The 19,726-nt window shown below is 39.3% G+C and overlaps 1 protein-coding gene across 1 annotated transcript in view; it reads right to left on the bottom strand.

Annotated features, from left to right (window-relative positions):
- Window positions 1–2,641: 2,641 nt before the first annotated feature.
- pemt (phosphatidylethanolamine N-methyltransferase) overlaps window positions 2,642–19,726 on the bottom strand; it is a 64,833-nt gene continuing 47,748 nt past the window's right edge. The window contains exons 6-7 of the mRNA XM_051418004.1: window positions 12,468–12,542; window positions 2,642–4,596 (exon numbers count right to left, since the gene is read on the bottom strand). Coding sequence (XP_051273964.1) covers window positions 4,542–4,596; window positions 12,468–12,542 — 130 coding nt within the window. The 3' untranslated portion in view covers window positions 2,642–4,541. The remainder of the gene's footprint in view (window positions 4,597–12,467; window positions 12,543–19,726) is intronic.

Genomic DNA, 19,726 nt, shown 5'->3' on the forward strand with positions numbered 1-19,726 from the left:
AAATATTTATTAAAAAAATAAAAAAAAAAAAAAAAAAAAAAAAAAAAAAAAAAAAAAAAAAAAAATAAAAAAATTAAAAAAAAAAAAAAAAAAAAAAAAAAAAAAAAAAAAAAATAAAAATTTTAAATTTTTAAAAAAAAAAAAATAAAAAAATAAAAAAAAATTTTTAAAAAAAAAAAAAAAAAATATAATTAATTTTTTTTTTTTTTTTTCCCCTTTCCCCAAATCCCCCATTTTTTTTTTTTTTTGTTTAGATTTGTAGAAAAATTTTTTAAAATTTCCCAAAAAATAATAAATTTTTTTTTTTTTTGGTTTTTGGGGGGGGGAAAAAAAAATAAAAAATTTTTTTAAAATTTTTTTTTTTTTTTTTTTTTTTTGTTTTTAGGAACCTTCGGCCCAGTCTGAGGGCCCTAACCACCCTGAAAGAGGTTTTTTTCAAGAAAATTTTTTTATTTGGTCTTTTTTTTTTTTTTTTTTTTAAATTATTTTTTTTTTTCTGAAGAAAGACTTGCATGAACCCCCTTATCCTACTCAATAACCAAGTTTCTTGTCAAGAATTTAAAAGGGGAAACTTAAGTATTTCTTGGCTGGGTGCAGAGATGCTGGACAGAAGTGGTGAACATCAATAAATATTAACACTTTTGAACTCGTTTCAAAACTGCAAAAATTATTGCTTTTTACATGTACATTTGTGTACAGAACAAACATATATACACAATGTGTTTATTTGTAAGATTTAGTAATTCGCAACCTATGCTACAGCTAAAGATGCTGCACAGAAATACGAGGCAGGCAGACAAACTGCTGTCTGTCAGAAAAGTATGAGCTGAAGTGAAATTGGAACTTCTGGGTTCTGCTTTGGAAAAAATTCACATTTACATTTGTAATATTGCAAGTGACTAAAACTGCAGACTTGTAACAGATTCTTTCTTAACACAATGTTGTGTCCTTCCCTACATCCTTGAATAAGAACGGCCTCACAATCAGCGTGGGTTAAGTTCTCTAGAGCAAGGATGTCTACTACTAGCCCCTTACAGTTTTATTTTGAGTATTAACTCTGTCTAGTCTTAGACTTTGTTTTTTACTAGTAATATTCTTTTCTTTGTTGGTATTCCATCACATGGTCTACAGAAAGAAACAATTATATGCAGACTTACATGACCCCATCTTATACTTCACCTCAACTAAAAACCCTCTCTCTCATACATATAATTGCATGCTGCATTCAAGTGTATGCACGGACCATGTGAGATCCGTCAAGTATTCACAGTTGCTCATATAAATGCTTAGTGGGCTTAGACTATTGTCTCCGATAGCAATCAGACTGTCAAAGTGTGTTCCAGGTGGTCCGCGTTGCTTTGGTTCCTGACGTAAACAACTGCTCGCTGCAGGAAAAAGAAGAGAGGATTGTTAGAGACCGCCCACTGAAATTACTGCTTTTCTTGCGCGGTCAGGCTTCATTTGACATGATCCGTGCAGAGGAAGCCAAGTCTGGTGCTTAAGATTGGAAAGAGAGAAAAGGTACTTTCAAAGTGCCATATTCGCTTAGACAGCTCTCTGTTCAACAAAACTGCCCCGCGCTCAGCCCACAGTACAGAAATATTGAGGACTGATCAGAGGCAGAGTAGGGTAGGTCTTCACAGACAGTGGGTGGGGGAAAACAAATTAACAGAACAAAGTTATGACACATCACTAAAATAAAGACTTCCCTAACACCATACACGCTGCACCACTTAGGATTGAAATTGAATGCCTGACCTTGGAAATAGTAGTTAAAATATGATTGAAAGCTTAAAAACAAATAACGAATGGACAGCGTATCACTGGATCACAGATATATCGTAATTATGGTAAATATAACTGAAGTAGTTTAAAAACATTGGCGCCATTACATTGTTTGTCCAACGGAGAGGACAATATATATCTAGCTAACTGGCTTACCTGGTATTTAACTTGATGTTATATACCAACTATAGTCAGACTTGTTGTGGTTTTGAGATGTAATGAAATGTGCAATTAAATGACTTTAATGATGGTCATAGACTTAAAATTAACATAGCACACCCATTTTCTCCTTAATCACAAACCAGTCACTGCATCATAATCCCAGCATCCCTGTCTCCTAGAAATAATGTCTATACACGTCTTCTATGAACATATTGAGGAAATATTAACTAACGTAACGTAATTACATTAATTTGATTCATTTTAAAGATTTTGATGAACTTTTATGGATCACACCATGTTTCCCTAACCTTAACCAAACTGCTTTTGTTGACACTTTTGTGCAAACACGAACACTGGACTCTGATGTGATAGTCCTGAACTTTGTATGGCCACCATCCACACCAACAGCTTGGCCGCCATCCAATTCGTCCACCTCATTGACTCCGGCGTGGCACATACAAGTAATGATTCATTATTCACTCAGAATACGTCTCTGAACATAAGCCAGGCAGCGTACGTAATTATGAAAGCAATTTAGTAATATATTAGCGTAATTTCGGGGAGACAGGAATGCATAAAGAGAAGTAGCACTTTCCTAATTTTTTACTTCTATCTGTAAGAGGTAGATATGCAGAGGTGCTGCCATAAGTGCATCCATTAGCAGTCTTGATTTCTCAAAACACAAAAAGACAAGTTCTCTGAACCCTGACTCACTCTTTTATTGCATAAAAAATATTCCATTTACATCGAGTACATCAGCAGGTAGTGTGTTTAATTCACTTTGGAATGGTTTGCATAGGTACAGTATAAAACTGTTATTGGTGTAGATCATGCGGCAGTAAGAGTTTACATTTTACAGAAGATTAAAACTGTGTGTAACATTGAATAACAGTGTATTATTTCTTACAGCAATGGCAGTGTTAAAGGCTATATTAGACTTGTATTGGTTTTGTAGAATAAAGACCAGAACAATAATTTTTCTCTGAACAGAATTGAGGTCTTCATGACCTTCTACTCTTCTCCGTTTTTTATTCTGCTTCGAACAAGACTCTGAAAGTTTCACTCCCACCAGTTGATCCAGGATGATTTTACTTTACAGACAGTCACACCATCAAATCTCACAGTATGCAGTATTTTCATTGTATGTAGTCATCATGTGGGGTTTTAATAAGAATTGTAGAATCTGACATTAATCAGGAACTTGTGCCAGTGATGAACTAATGGAAAACCATGACAAAGTGATTCCCCGTGTTTTCAGTCTTTGCAAAAAAATGCATCTGGGAAGGAAAACAAATAATACAAGGAGCTATAGTGAATGCTATAAACCAACATCACAGTAAATAGTCATTAACATCACTGGGTCATTAACATGACTTTGGGACTTTTTTACAGTAGGCAGCTTGCCTTGTCAAACACAGGTGTAATGTTCAATGAATGAATTATGATTTCATTCCTATCGGTCAGTTGCAGGGTGCTGGCATTGTGCATGGTGTCTCACTGACATAGCTCAATGGTGCATCTAAATGGAACAAAGCCACTGTTAATGTTATTAGGTACATCTGTGCTTTTCCTACTATGACAAGACCAAATGTTTCCTATAATACATCTACAGGAGACCCATATTTTACTTTTTAATGCTGCAATAAGTAACTGAACTGTAAAAAGGAAAAGTTACTGTAAAACATGTACTTTTTTATTTTCTATTTCTTTTTTGCATCTGATGAGGTGGAGGTGGTTAAAAGGTTCAGCCATCAGCTCTGGTGAGTCCAACTTTCTCTGGTAGGTTTGCTCTTTAGAAGAAAAGCTTGTATTTGGCTCTGCATCTTTGATTCTAACCTGTGCCAAAATCCTAACATAGATTTGAAAAATGAATTGTGTATAGTATCTCAGTTAAGGTGGAATGGTTTTCTATTCTCTGCTGCAGATTGTCTTTGTGATTTACGTTGCTGCTTTCTCTATATACAGAATTTAACCTAGTACAGCTTTAAAGCAATAATTTGAAATCTTGGCAAATATGCTTATTTGCTTTCTTGCTGAGTTACACAAAAAGATTGATGCCACCCTCATGTGTATGCATTAAGTATGGATCTAGATTTAGGAAGTGATTAACTTAGCATAAAGTATGGCTCCAAGAATGGAGCTTGAGCCAGGATGAAGTGAACATAGCTTAGCATTAAGACTGGACACTGTAACCATATCTCTATGAATGACAGTCTGCCCAGTAGTTCTGTGCAACACCTGTGGTAATTGCCTGTTAACATAATGCTAGTAACGTGGCTACGGTAACACCTCCTGGCTCCAGCTACATACATGATATTGGAGTGGTATCAATCTTCTTATCTGATCACAATAAAGTATGTCATAACCATGTGGTCCAAAATTACATCAGAAAAATGGCTCCATGTAGCTTTCACATTCATTAGAAGGTAACAAAATCCAGCTGCAGTGTGAACGCGACCTTTGAATCCACACTGGAGGTGGATTAAAAATCAAGGCTGATGGTAAGTCTGTCTCTCATTCAGTCTGTCTGTCCTTGTGACAGGATGGGAATCCTCGGCCGAACCAGGAGCAGGAAGCGCCCGGGAGGGAGGTGGTTATTCATGCTTGCGGCGCTGACTCCTCTCCTGATAGATCTGTCCAGTGAATGGTCTGTAAATACAGCAGAACAAACATATAATGGGGCAATAAATCAGAGTCTGGAACGCCGTACCACTCTGTGCCAGGACCGCGTGTGTGTTGAACCGTGAGGGAGCTTGAGTGTATGTGTGTGAATGATAGGACGATGCATGGTGTCTCCACATGTTCCTGCACTCTGTTGCACATGAATGCTTGCGCGCTTTTGCACGTTCCAACTCAAATGTCAACAGCTGTACCAGAGAACAGCAGCTCAGTTCCTTGGGTGTAATTGAGGGGATCTGGAAAATAACAGCCCTAATAGGTGAGAGAGATAAAATTGACCAGATCTCTGCAGCAAGCCAAGGATTAGAGCTGCAGCCAGGGCCATTTTAAGGGTTAGGTGAGCAAGTGCCACCAACTGGAGAGGCCAAAGAGAAGAAAGACATTTTGTATAAATGATTCCACACACACCCGAATTACATTACTTAGTAGTTAACAAACTACTGGTGAGCTAACTGCTAACATGCCAGCTAGGGACATGCTAGCACTGACACAAAAGCTCCCGGAACTTCTCTCACTAATCGTAGCTATTCTACAAAAATTTATTTTACTTTTAAAATGTTACCATTTAAGACTCAGAAGACTCTGGATACAGTACCTGTATGCGCACAGGTAGTTAGTCACTTCACCCTAAAATAAACATGAACATAATGATGTCATGAGCTCATCCACAGGATCGGGGCCCGAATATTTTGTATTTAATGATCAAACTGTTTGCTCCCAGAACGACATATTTCAGCAATGTCCAATTTTTGCATGGTTAAAACACTTAATGCATAGTGTGGGAAGTGGAAGATTAAACTACAAAATAAATAAGCTGCAGCCAGCAGTGAATAGCAGCACCAGTAATTGAGTGATGTTCTAAATACATTTCTCGTGTATTTGAGCAAATTCAAAAACACTGCTGTGGCTGAAGATGGGCCACTATTCAAAATATTAGGTATTAGGAAACAATCAAATACAAGCTGTGATGCAGGTTACATTTGTCTTAACATGTCTTTACTAATTTAGCCCATGTTTGTCTCTCCAAGACAATTAGAAATCTTGATTTATTCAAGACTCATAACAGGGACTCTAGTGAGGATATAAACACTCATTTACAGACTTTATTTTGTTGATAGACCAGAAGTTAAGTTGGATTAAATATAGTTATTTGGCTATGAATAGATCAGTCTTCCAACAGGCACTACAGGATGCCTAAGGCACCAAAATGTTTTCAAGTTTCATTGTGCGATTTTAGAATAGATGGGAAGGGATTATAAATCACAATTCGGTGCCAGCTTTCACCATTGCATCTTACTTACTACAGCGTACTCACACTTAGTGCGGTTCCTGCATTGTTCCCACTGGTGCCATTGCCCATTCCAGTCGAGGACGCCTTGCTATCCTCGCACAGTTTAACTAAATGAGATCATTCAGAATCAATGCCAGAAGCAAAAGATAAATATAGCATATGAATCTTTTCCCAGTCACAGTGTGTGGTAAAATCTGGCACCTGCCTTTCCCTCAATTCACAGTTTCGGGCTAAATGACACAATTGTGGATCGGCGCTGCCGGAAATTGCAGCAGCAACGTGTACACCTGTGCTCTCATTCACAGCGTGAAATTTTCAGAAAAGTATGCTTCCGACACTGCAAGGCTAAACTCTCCTTTCCTTTTCAGTTCTAAGACGACTTTTAATTTCACTCATTGGGCAGTTGAGGCCATTTTAAAAGGCTCAGTTAGACAAAAGGTGGCCGGATTTTTTTCTTCCAACACTGGGTGACTTACGTAGGAGCAGATGTGAATAAAACAAATGTTCAAGGGTTTAACGAGGTAGGAAATGGACAAAGAGGGTTCTTCAGATGTAATTTACTGATTTGCAGTTGGACTGACAAACACTAATTGTCTCTCTGATTGTGTGTTATTATTGCCCGTGCTAAAGTTTATGTATAAATATAGGTCTGTCATTCGTGACTGTCAATCTGCCATTTTCTATAATTTGTCTTGCTGCTACTATCCAGGTCAACCTTTTGTTTGTGTTCTTATTACAGGGTCCTCAATATACTAAGTAGTAGACAAATGATGACATGCTTAGGTACAACCATGTGCCATTGTTGTGGACATTTGAATCATAAGCTGTTATGCTGTTATCTGAGAAAGAAAATTTACGCATTTAACACTTACAAACAAACACCTATACACCTGCTCTGATGATGAGAGGGCATCACACATGCGCATACGCACTCACGCACACGCACACTAGGCCTGTAGCGACGCGTCAACGTCGCCACAGTGCTACACACACACACGAGAGACCAGAACATTGCAGAATGGAGGACGAAACAGCAACCTCCTCACAGAATTCCCAATAAAAGCCCCAATAAAAGAAAAAGTCCTAAAAAAACAGCTCGCCCTAAATCATCGAAGGTATTGGAATACTTCAAATTTCAAATTTTTCAAAAGTGTCGTTATTTGCTCTCTTTGCTGTTGTGCTGGTGTGATATGCCAACTCCATTTGGCAATGTGGGAGCATCTGTGGCGAAGGCGCCCCGTTGTCGCTCGTGGAGGAGACGGTGGCAGCTGGGTGCTGGCGTTGGCTGGGTTGGTTTCATGTTTGTGTGGTGTGTTGTGTGGTTTGGGCTTTGTGCACTTCGGTGGTGCTGACTGGCTGTCTTGGCTCTCTGTGCGGTTTGTTCATGCTGGGTTGGTGGCTAACGTTAACGTTGGCTAGCTACTGGCGCCTAGACAGCTGTGTTTAGCTAATGTTAGTTATCAAATAATGTTGGCTTGAATGGCAGCCGGCTACGGCTGCAGAACCAGCTATCTATAGTAGCTAACGCTGGCTCTGCTTGCTTCCTCCGGGGGTGGGGTGGTTGGATGGCGCCACCGGGGTACGCAGACCTCGGGCTGCATGGCGAGCTGCACGGGCATGAGATTGATTTGGCCAGCGTTGGTGCTTGTTGTTGTTGTTGTTGTCTCCTTTGCAAGTGGCAAAGAGGTGCCTCCGTTTCAGAGAGAGAGCTAAGATGCGTTGGTTAGCCTAGCGCCACCAAAGTGCACAGCTGCTAGATCTAGCTAACGGTAGCAAGAAGATTGCAGTAGCTTTTAACGTTAGCTGTCTAACGTTAGCTAACTCACGTTAATCGTCCAATTAGTTGTTAGATTATTTGACTAATCGATAAAATAATCGCCCGATTAATCGTTTAATAAATAATCGTTTACCCCCAGCCCTAACGCACGCACACACACACACACACACACACACACTAGGCTTTATGAGCAAGTGCACATAGCAGCTGCTTCCATGCTGAGCTCTGCCTCATTTGTGACTGGCTTATCTAGTCGCAGCATGCTTGTGTATCTGTGTGTGTGGGTGTGTGTATGTCCGCACTGGTGTCTGTGAGGACAGATGTCCAGAAGTAGGTCGCTCATAACTGTTGTTAGTTCTCGTAATTTTCCCGGACGAGCAGTAGGAGGAAGCGAGGGAGAGGGCTGACCAACAAGGCTTTTAATGTGTGAAAAAAAAAAAAAGTCTTTTAATGCTCCTTTTTTGTCTACCTCAGATTTTCGCAAAACTAATGAATGTTGTGCTCGATAAATAGAGTTGACATTTGAGAAAAAAGCACAAGAGACACAGGGGTAGGAGTAAGTTCAGGGTGGTAACGAACCTTTAAGTCTGAGTCTATGACCTACATGCAAGAACAATTAGTGGATGAACTCTCACTATAATCACAATAGAACAGATATTTACTGTTATTTTTAGTCATTTCATGTATCTTCAGCTATCAGATATCAAAAAGGCTAAGTGTAAATGGATCCAAGAGGCATTTTAAGTAAGTACTGAATAAATGAATCTCATACATAATCTTTACTCCTCATGAGTTCAATTATGTCACTAAGCAGTCTGCTACAGGGTCTGTCATAATGGCAGCTGTATTTTCCCAAATGTGCAGTCATTCTCTCTGTCTCACTAAAGCGACATTCATAAAGAAGGCACACTGAGCTGGTGTAGCAGCACTGGATGACCTGCATGGGTGAGAGAGCGGCATGGATGAGAGCCTATGAAGATGATGAAGCTATTGCTTCACTCTTAGTCCCTCTTGGTTTTTGGATAGCACAAGTTTGCACAAATTTTTCTTCCGGCATTTTTTGCAGTTACCAAACAGCGTCAGGTCACAGGTGCATTGCCGCAACCTTCTGGGCTGGTTTGGGCTTTACACTCAGTTCTGACTACATGTACACTACCAGTCAAAAGTTTGAACACAGCTTCTCATTTAATGGTTTTTCTTTTTTTTCATGACTATTTACATTGTAGATTCTCACTGAAGGCATCAAAAATATGAATCAACACATATGGAATTATGTAGTAAACAAAAAAACTGTGAAATAACTCAAAACCTGTTTTATATTTTAGATTCTTCAAAATAGCCACCCTTTGCTTTGATTACTGCTGTGCACACTCTTGGCATTCTCTTGATGAGCTTCATGAGGTAGTCACCTGGAATGGTTTTCCATCAGTCTTGAAGGAGTTCCCAGAGATGCTGAGCACTTGTTGGCCCTTTCGCCTTCACTCTGCGGTCCATCTCATCCCAAACCATCTCGATTGGGTTTAGGTCAGGTGACTGTGGAGGCCAGATTATCTGGTGCAGCACTCCATCACTCTCCTTCTTGGTCAAATAGCCCTCACACAGGAGGTGTGTTCGGGGTCATTGTCCTGTTGAAAAATAAATTATGGTCCAACTAAACGCAAACCGGATGGGATGGCATGATGCTGCAGGATGCTGTGGTAGCCATGCTGGTTCAGTGTGCCTTCAATTTTGAATAAATCCCCAACAGTGTCACCAGCAAAGCATCCCCACATCACCACACCTCCTCCTCCATGCTTCACAGTGGGAACCATGCATGTAGGGACCATCCGTTCACCTTTTCTGCGTCGCACAAAGACACGGCGGGTGGAACCAAAGATCTCAAATTTGGACTCATCAGACCAAAGCACAAATTTCCACTGGTCTAATGTCCATTCCTTGTGTTTCTTGGCCCAAACAAATCTCTTCTGCTTGTTGCTTTTCCTTAGTAGTGTTTTTTTAGCAGCTATTTGACCATAAAGGCCTGATTCGCGCAGTCTCCTCTGAACAGTTGATGTAGAGATGTGTCTGCTACTAGAACTCTGTGTGGCATTCATCTGGGCTCTAATCTGAGGTGCTGTTAACTTGCGATTTCTGAGGCTGAATGAACTTTCAGATGAACTTATCCTCAGCAGCAGAGGTGACTCTTGGTCTTCCTTTCCTGGGGCGGTCCTCATGTGAGCAAGTTTCGTCATAGCGCTTGATGGTTTTTGCGACTGCACTTGGGGACACATTAAAAGTTTTTGCAATTTTCCGCACTGACTGACCTTCAGTTCTTAAAGTAAATGATGGACTGTTTCTTTTTATTTACAGTGGGTACGGAAAGTATTCAGACCCCTTTAAATTTTTCACTCTTTGTTTCATTGCAGCCATTTGCTAAAATCAAAAAAGTTCTTTTTATTTCTCTTTAATGTACACTCAGCATCCCATCTTGACAGAAAAAAACAGAAATGTAGAAATTTTTGCAAATTTATTAAAAAAGAAAACCTGAAATATCACATGGTCATAAGTATTCAGACCCTTTGCTCAGTATTGAGTAGAAGCACCCTTTTGAGCTACTACAGCCATGAGTCTTCTTGGGAATGATGAAACAGGTTTTTCACACCTGGATTTGGGGATCCTCTGCCAGTCTTCCTTGCAGATCCTCTCCAGTTCTGTCAGGTTGGATGGTGAACGTTGGTGGACAGCCATTTTCAGATCTCTCCACAGATGCTCAATTGGGTTTAGGTCAGGGCTCTGGCTGGGCCAGTCAAGAATGGTCACAGAGTTGTTCCGAAGCCACTCCTTTGTTATTTTAGCTGTGTGCTTAGGGTTATTGTCTTGTTGGAAGGTGAACCTTCGGCCCAGTCTGAGGTCCTGAGCACTCTGGAAGAGGTTTTTTCCAGGATATCTCTGTACTTGGCCGCATTCATCTTTCCTTCAATTGCAACTAGTCGTCCTGTCCCTGCAGCTGAAAAACATCCCCATAGCCTGATGCTGCCACCACCATGTTTCACTGTTGGGATTGTATTGGGCAGGTGATGAGCAGTGCCTGGTTTTCTCCACACATACCGCTTAGAATTAACGCCAAAAAGTTCAATCTTGGTCTCATCAGACCAGAGAATCTTATTTCTCATAGTCTGGGAGTCCTTCATGTGTTTTTTGGCAAACTCTATGCGGGCTTTCATATGTCTTGCAGAGGAGAGGCTTCCGTCGGGCCACTCTGCCATAAAGCCCAGACTGGTTGAGGGCTGCAGTGATAGTTGACTTTGTGGAACTTTATCCCATGTCCCTACTGCATCTCTGGAGCTCAGCCACAGTGATCTTTGGGTTCTTCTTTACCTCTCTCACCAAGGCTCTTCTCCCACGATTGCTCAGTTTGGCTGGACGGCCAGGTCTAGGAAGAGTTCTGGTCGTCCCAAACTTCTTCCATTTAAGGATTATGGAGGCCACTGTGCTCTTAGGAACCTTGAGTGCTGCAGAAATTATTTTGTAACCTTGGCCAGATCTGTGCCTTGCCACAATTCTGTCTCTGAGCTCCTTGGGCAGTTCCTTCGACCTCATGATTCTCATTTGCTCTGACATGCACTGTGAGCTGTAAGGTCTTATATAGACAGGTGTGTGCCTTTCCTAATCAAGTCCAATCAGTTTAATTAAACACAGCTAGACTCCAATGAAGGAGCAGAACCATCTCAAGGAAGATCAGAAGAAATGGACAGCATGTGAGTTAAATATGAGTGTCACAGCAAAGGGTCTGAATACTTATGACCATGTGATATTTCAGTTTTCTTTTTAATAAATTTGCAAAAATTTACATTTCGTTTTTTCTGTCAAGATGGGGTGCTGAGTGTACATTAATGAGAAATAAAATGAACTTTTTGATTTTAGCAAATGGCTGCAATGAAACAAAGAGTGAAAAATTTAAAGGGGTCTGAATACTTTCCGTACCCACTGTAGCTGATTGGTTCTTGCCATAATATGAATTCTAACAGTTGTCAAATAGGGCTGTCAGCTGTGTACAAACCTGACTTCTGCACAACACAACTGATGGTCCCAACCCCATTAAGAAGGCAAGAAATTCCACAAATGAACCCTGACAAGGCACACCTGTGAAGTGAAAACCATTTCAGGTGACTACATCTTCATGATGTAGTCACCTGAGATTTGAGAGAAGGCCAAGGGTTTGCAGCGCTGTCAACAAAGCAAAGGTTGGCGGAGTTATTTCACACTTTTCTGTTTACTACATAATTCCATATGTGTTCATTCATAGTTTTGATGCCTTCAGCGAGAATCTACAATGTAAATAGTCATGAAAATAAAGAAAAACCATTAAATGAGAAGGTGTGTCCAAACTTTTGACTGGTAGTGTTTATCTACTTAATATAATTTAGCATTGGCCCAACTTGAGTCCTGGGGTAAGTCTTGGATACAAGGAACCTGGAGTACCTGTGAAGACCAGTACTTTGTGGGGAGACCGATGTAAAGCTAAAAAGAAAGAGATAGCCCTTTATATAGGAGTTCCACAGGGAAGGATTTGGGGTCTCCTGTAATTGCATGTTATTGATTTGGAACTTCTGAAAATTTAAATGATCTAAATTATAGATGGTCAGAGACAACTTGCATTCACACTACACACTATACAGTGTCAAATGCATCCATTATCATCAGTGCATATTGGGGTTCCCCCTGTACACAAGTTATTAACTAAATACATTTTATTAACAAACATGAACAGGGCAGAGACATAGAAAAACTTACCCTTCAAATCTTATTGCCACCTTGTAAGCCACGGCTACTATGGCAGTCAGGACGAGACCAACAGGACTGGCCCCACTGAAGACGGAGAGGAGAGAAAAAGAGTGAAACGGTATTTGAATATGTGAACCCACTTCAGGCCATCTGTCTCAAACAGAACAAAGACTTTAGAATTTAATTAAAAATCTAAAACCTTTGTGTCCATCACAGGGACTTTTAAAATATAAAATAAAATGTGAAATGGATGTGTCTCCAATAGCTGGACTGAATGCCAGAGAAAAACAAAAAAGTCAAAGTAAAAAACAGTTAAGTCAAATATATTTTGAGAAAATAAATTATAACAAAAACCACCTACAAAAGAACAAATTTTAAACTAAGTTTAACTAACTTTAGGTTTACTGTGTAATTCATGCTTGTGAGGAAAAATAAACACGCACAACACACTGACCTACATATCAGAAAGTGGCATAGTGACACAGATTTAGAGAAAAAAAAAAAAAGAAAAAAAAACCCTGTACGCACACCTTTATACAGGAGCACACACAGACTTGCATGATGTAATGCAAAGGACATAATCAAAAAACCCACAAGGGCTGGACTAAAAGCCCTCTAATGTGGAGCAGTGGTGTGAGTAACCAACAGCTATTAACTAAAATTACTGTAGACACATACAGCATATATAGGATATATATTGCTTTTAATTTCTTGCCACACCATTCAATATTCCTATTAAAGTTTACCATTAACAACCTAGTCATAAAACCAAAGAAAGAAGCATAATCACACCTATCAGCACACTGTGGAGCTAGAAAAAGTTGACCTGCTGATTATGCTTATATAAGACTTGCCATGACCTACTTAAACAGGTAGCAATGGAAGTACCAGTGTTCAGAGAAAAAAAGTCTAGTTAAATTCAGTACTTTTCTGGACCTTTTTCCATCCAGTTCTAGAAATATAAAATCAAAACAAATTATATTGAGATATTCCAACTCTGAATTTCTTTCCATGGTTCAATATCAACAATAACAATGAAATAAATAATACCATGGAACAGCAGAAATTCAGAGAAATAACTGATGTTTTGAGTAATATCCAGACAAAAGGTTTTTTTTAGCCAGCTAGCAGCATAGTTCTATGGATGGTAATGTTGGTTGGTGGGTCCGTTGGTCCAACACTTTATCTTGAAATATCTCATCAGTTATTAGATGGATAAAATGTCCTAGAAGTAAGGTTCATTGATAAGTTTGATAGTTTTGTTTTTTATGAAAATGTCTCGATGGCTAGTTACATTTCTAATTGTCTGAAACTTGAGTTTATGACCAAATACCTGCAAAACTAAAAACATCCCAACAGTCTAAGACTATTTTTGTGCTTGTTAGCATGCTGACACCACTGTGCACACCACTGCGCACATAGAGTGGCTGTAGACTCTTCAGCCTTACATATTCTGCTGTTCAACCATGTGTTTGCGTCATGGACAGATCATTTCTGAGGATGTCATGCACAACCTGTGGTCCAAATGCATGCACACACAAATACAAAGCAAGTATGTCTCAGGGTTTAGTTTGTATAAATTCCACCCTGTCAGGAGATCAGTTCTCCTAACAGGAGAGGTTGCATCGGTAACAGAAAATGCTGTTGTGTGTGGCACTCAGCGGACTCCATAGAGAAGGACTCTGTAGATAAGATGGATCATTCCAAGGTAACAAAAACATTTTATTTTCTGGTGATTATACACAAATGAAAACATACCTATGAATATTACATTGCATTTCTGCCAACAGATCCTCCTAAATGTTACACATTGGACTGGAAGTTAAGTTAATTAATGGTGCTATTTCTCATCAAACTCCAAAACTGTCTGCATGGAAAGATACCCCCAAGCATATAGGAAGAAAAATATCTAATTAAGTGAACTGAGGCATTTCCAGGATGATTGCCTATAATTGTGGTCAGCTTTTAACTTGACTCTATTTTCACAGTCGGAATGCAGTGCCAATATTTTTTTTTACACAAAACCAGGTCAAGACATGTGAAGTGATGCAAGGTTTGGCACCTGTGGTTTCCAAAAATTACTTCTTTCAATTCTTTAAACTGCCTTTTTGAAGATCCCAGGAGCCACAGAAAATGGGACTGAAGTGTGGGCTCACACTGGGAGCTTTCTTTTCAGAGATTTAAAGTAGGAGGTCAGTCATTTGTGTTCGAATTTGATAACTTCAGCTCGAGAAAGAAATCCTAAATTCTGACACCACATCCGGCATTTACTATTTGTTTGCAATCCCTAAAACATTTTCCAGAATTTTCTATGGGAGATCAGTTTTAACATTACACCCCTTTAAGACACTTATATGGATACAGTAAATTTCCATTTAACAGCCCTATTGTGTACATTTCCATAGGTTGCTTCTGCTGGAAAGTAGCCATTGCAGAGTCTTATTTATCACTGTAGGGAAGGTCGCTCCAACACGTTTATCTCTGTAACATTTGAGTTTCACCTCCAGTTTTCAAGTCCATAGTGTACTACATGAACAAACCTGTCACATCTTTGAGCAGTTCCTTCTTGATTTTGGATTTCTGTGTCAGTTCAGTAACAACTGTGATTGCATTCGATTCACGGCTTTCATCAACTCCAAATTTGCCACACAATACTGTGACACAAATCTGACACAGGGATGAGTCAGTAGACCTTGTGTGCTACTGACCCATATTACAAACTGTCATAATTACAAATGACAAAACCAAAACTAGTCAGACCCTCAGCTGACTTGCTGTGACAATCTGGAAAATAAACCCATTTATCAGCGTAACACATCGCTTCCCTGAACTAGAACTGAGTACCAGTTTCCTCTTTTCTTCTTCGGATTCAATTTGTTGGAGTCTTTGTCAGCTATGGCAAAAAGAAGTAGAGCATTTCTTTACATAAATTCATGACACAAATCCTTTTGTATATTAGCCATTTTGTTTCCTCCTCATGCTGTGGATAAAAGAGACTTTTTTGAAATTTCACTGTTACATGATTTGTTGTACGATATGATGACCAAGCTCAAAATCATGAGCCACATATTGGACAGCTGAAAGGTTTAATGCGAGTTAATGAGCATCTGAATAAATCAATGCTGATATTAGAATAGTGATATTATATTCCATTCTGTGCATTGGTTTAGCTCACACATGTCTGTAAATATGCATGCTGTATATACATCTGTGTGGAAATCTGCGTCTGTGCACATGAATATGAATATGCAACGTGTGTTTCCATATTTGCTGTCTGTAGGAATCTGGCTGCAGACGCTCATATGCTGGCAAAATGTAAAACTAAGTATCTGGACAAGGACATTAAGCAGATGGGGGAAACAAACAATAAATATTAATTTGCTCGATTAGACAGTGTCACTTTTTTTGCATAAGTCAGGCTAATAGACAGGCCCCTCGGCCAGAAGTTAAAAATGAATGTACGTGTGCAAAATCTGATAACAAAAGGAGAACAAGTACCTGTAGTACCCATTGCAGACCTGAGGAATGAGTGGAAAGGTTTAGTATTTACTCACAGAAAATGGAACGTAAAATTAACAGGATGTGATTGACATGTGGCGCTGTTGAAAACTGACCAGATGCCCACCAGAGACAGGATCTTCATTATGTGGTCTGCAGGAATATGTAGGTCATTCGCTCAATATGGTCGTTGTTGGATTATGTTCAACCTCAGAGATGTGCTTGCCTGCCAATTCAGTGCATAAAGGTCACAACACTGCACTACATTACATATGTTGTGATATGCATCTCGGATCATATCGAAAGTGGCCCATTTACATCTCATCATTGACATCAGTGTGGCTTTGGGTGCCTTCCCCATCTGCACGAGCTGTACACTAGTAAAACAAGTTATAATGTATGCATAATATGCTGCTATGTGAACATTAGGTAGTGTTCATGTTAAATCAGTGTATACTGATTTTAATTAAATCAAACTATATTAAAATCAATTTATATTAATGTTATTTTCTATACAGCAACTTTTGACTGTCAATCACACTTTGACCAAAATTCTTTATCATTGATATAAACACTTTCTGTGGGTGCTGCTGCTTACCTATTTTTTTAAATTTCACAAATATTTTATTGACTATAGTTAGCCCGTTGAAAAAATTTATAAGAATGACTTCTGTTCACAGGTTTACACAGGTTCTACTGAGAACCAATACGCTGGCACTAATGGCAGCTCGCCAGTAAGTAAGATTTGGTTGTTTTTTGTTTACAGTTTGCTTTAAGTCATTAATTTAGACAACAGTATAGCGTAGAATGATAGCGTGATATGATCATAGATTTTTGATAGGTTTCCTGAAAAGTTAATAGATGATATTTAACAATTCAAAAATGACAGCAGAAATTGTGTCAGACACAGAAAGACGTCACTAACCCATTTTAGAATCCTATGTTGTCAACATCTGAACAACACTTCACCCTGCAGCTGATGGGTGAGTTGTATATTTATCCCCATTATCATCCTATAAGCTCTCAGCACTACATTTTAGACTGATAACATGGATTCCAACACAGTCTCCGTATATCAAAAACTGACAAGCAGAAGTGGACAAATTGCATGTGCTTTCAGTGCCGAAAGTGCTGTGATTTAATGTGTTCATCTAAACAATACTTAAATGATACTTTACCCGCCTGTTTGCCTGACCTGCTGGAGGAAGTGACACACACACACACACACACAGTGATCACAGGGAATGAGTTTGTACCTGAGTGTGTCTGTATGTGATGGAGTGGGTAAGTGAGAGCTACCAAACGCTGACCCAGTTTTGAGAAAATGAGGAGGAAAATGTAACCAACTGGTGCCCTGAGATTGAAGAAAGGCTTTCTCATACACAACACACATCCTCATCACTCCTCTAGAGAGCCACACTGCTGTCCAACCTGCCTTACGGTGTATTAAATGAAAATAAGATATGAATGAAACACTGTATGGAAACAGACTTTTTTCCCCCCCTGACATTAGTCAGAGTGGAAAGGCATTGCCTGCTTTATAATTGTACTGCCCTTTACCTTGCTGGGTTAGGGTTAGGGTTCCCCACAAGCTTCGTAGTGCATAGGAAATGTAAGAAAAGTTAAAGCAGCTACAACAAACTTTTATTTTGTGTCGATTCTGTCAGCCCCTGGGGACAAAAGCGTGTTGTAAAAAGTGTTTTTCCACCACCTCGTTCCGTGTGATTCATGGGAATCTCATCGAATTTGACCCAGTGGCAGGCATTATGAAATAGCCAGTCTTCTTGCTGATGGTCTTGTTAGTTTATGTAGGTCATACAGAGGCATCCATATTCAACTGAGACACGCCCGTAAGAAGTGTGATGTTAGCATTTGCTCTGAAAAACAACAAGCACGTCTGTCTTCTGTGACGTGATTGTTCAGCTTGAAAATAAATACAAAGCTCATGGAGTTAAAGGTGAAGTTGTTGGAAGGGAATGGGGATGGAGGGGTGGAAGGAATGGAAACCACAATGAGACACCACTGTTCCGCTGCGTAAATCTGAATTCTTGACATCACAAAACTTTCATAAAACATTTAAATCTGGCTGGCTCCAAAACTTCAGCTTCGAGCATGTGCTTGCACACTTCTCAACCCGATTAGAGGAGAAATAAAGAGCATGTGTCATGTTTAGCAAGAAATTTCTATTACAAAGAATTGTGTACAGTTAACTCATTACTCTTTTTGCTCTGTGGTCGATTGTATAGCTGAGAGATGAGAGCAGCTTCCAATTTATTGTCAAACACTGACATATAGGTTTAAATATTCCCAAGTGGGAGAATTTAGGGCAGCACCAGTGTGATCCCCTCAGTTAGTCTCACGTAGAGAAATCCTCATAAATCAAAGTCTCTCAGAAGTGCTGCATTTATTCTACCTTTGACTGAGAATAAATGTAGAGTGAAGCTACGCAGTTAGATAGAGGTTAGAAAAGAAAGTGTGGAAGTGTGGAAAAGGGTCTACACATAGAAAACCAACAAATAATTTTTTTTTTCTCTGGTCTTTGACCCTGTTGATTACCGCAGTACATAGGATTTCTCACCATAACTGGCATTTGCTTTAATATTGCAAATAAATGTTACATTATGTAGTCATACAAAATTCCACACAAAAGGTGCAGTACAATACAGTAACCGGAAGAAACTGGATCAAGTGAAAAGTTGTAGCAGTTCTATTATTGTAACAATGACATCTAAAGGTTGGAGGTTGGACTTTTCATATGGCAGGTGAGTGGTAGCATTAATGAGGCTTGGGGAAGGTGTTCTTGTTTTAGTACATACTGGTTCCTGAAGGTGTTTTTCTAGAGGAAAAGGAGTAGGTTTTGGTGAGAACTCTTATATATATAGATATACGGGAATCAAAATATCTTGTGTATCAGGTAAAAACCTCAATTTCTCTAATACTTTGTATTATGACCAAATACCTTAAAAAAAACTAATGACATTCCCATCAACCTCAGATGTACTTGATATTGCGTGTGTAGCATTTACTAATGGGAAATACAACTAGCGTTATATCTCATATGATATGTGAAGCTCTGTGGGGCTTTAAAAATGAATTCTTAAATGTAACAAAAGAGATCTACTGTCTAATCTAATGTTATATAATTATATAACCTCTATCTTATTAAAAAACAAACAAATGCAAATTCATACTACGACAACAGGAGCTATGGTGTAGCAAATATAGTCATGAGTGTATGTTTTATCCATGAAGCGATTGAACTGTCTCTCTGCTACGCTCCGGATATTTACAGTATAGTGTCAGCCAAAGCTGAATAGCAACAGGGCAGGGTAGAGTTGGGGAGTGGAGCGATGTGATTTCTCCCGAAGCAGAGAGTGACCTTTTGAAAATCAGAGCGCCATTGTTCTGTTTTGCCCAAAGCTACCATTGCATCCCACAAGCACATCACATGATAATGGTCTGTGATGTTACTTCACCACACAGTTAATAACTGTGGTAATGTTAGGGTGACAAAAACAAATGAACTGTCCCACTGTGAAGTGAACTGAAGGGGTTTTTCTCAAAGTGCGAAATATAAGAGAAATTATACATAGGCAGTGCTGCCTCAGTACATTGGGTTCTCTATGATGTTGAACGGAAAACCTCCAAATATGTCTCCAGGCACTAGTTTATCAACAAGTTCAGGTGGACAGGGATTCTGTGCTAAACCTGGTGGACTGTTTCACACTGTTGCCATGGTTCCCACTGTGATGTAAGGTTGCATCAACCTT

This window comes from Dicentrarchus labrax, unplaced genomic scaffold (genome assembly GCF_905237075.1).
Source record: "Dicentrarchus labrax unplaced genomic scaffold, dlabrax2021, whole genome shotgun sequence".
NCBI classification, from domain to species: Eukaryota; Metazoa; Chordata; class Actinopteri; family Moronidae; genus Dicentrarchus; species Dicentrarchus labrax.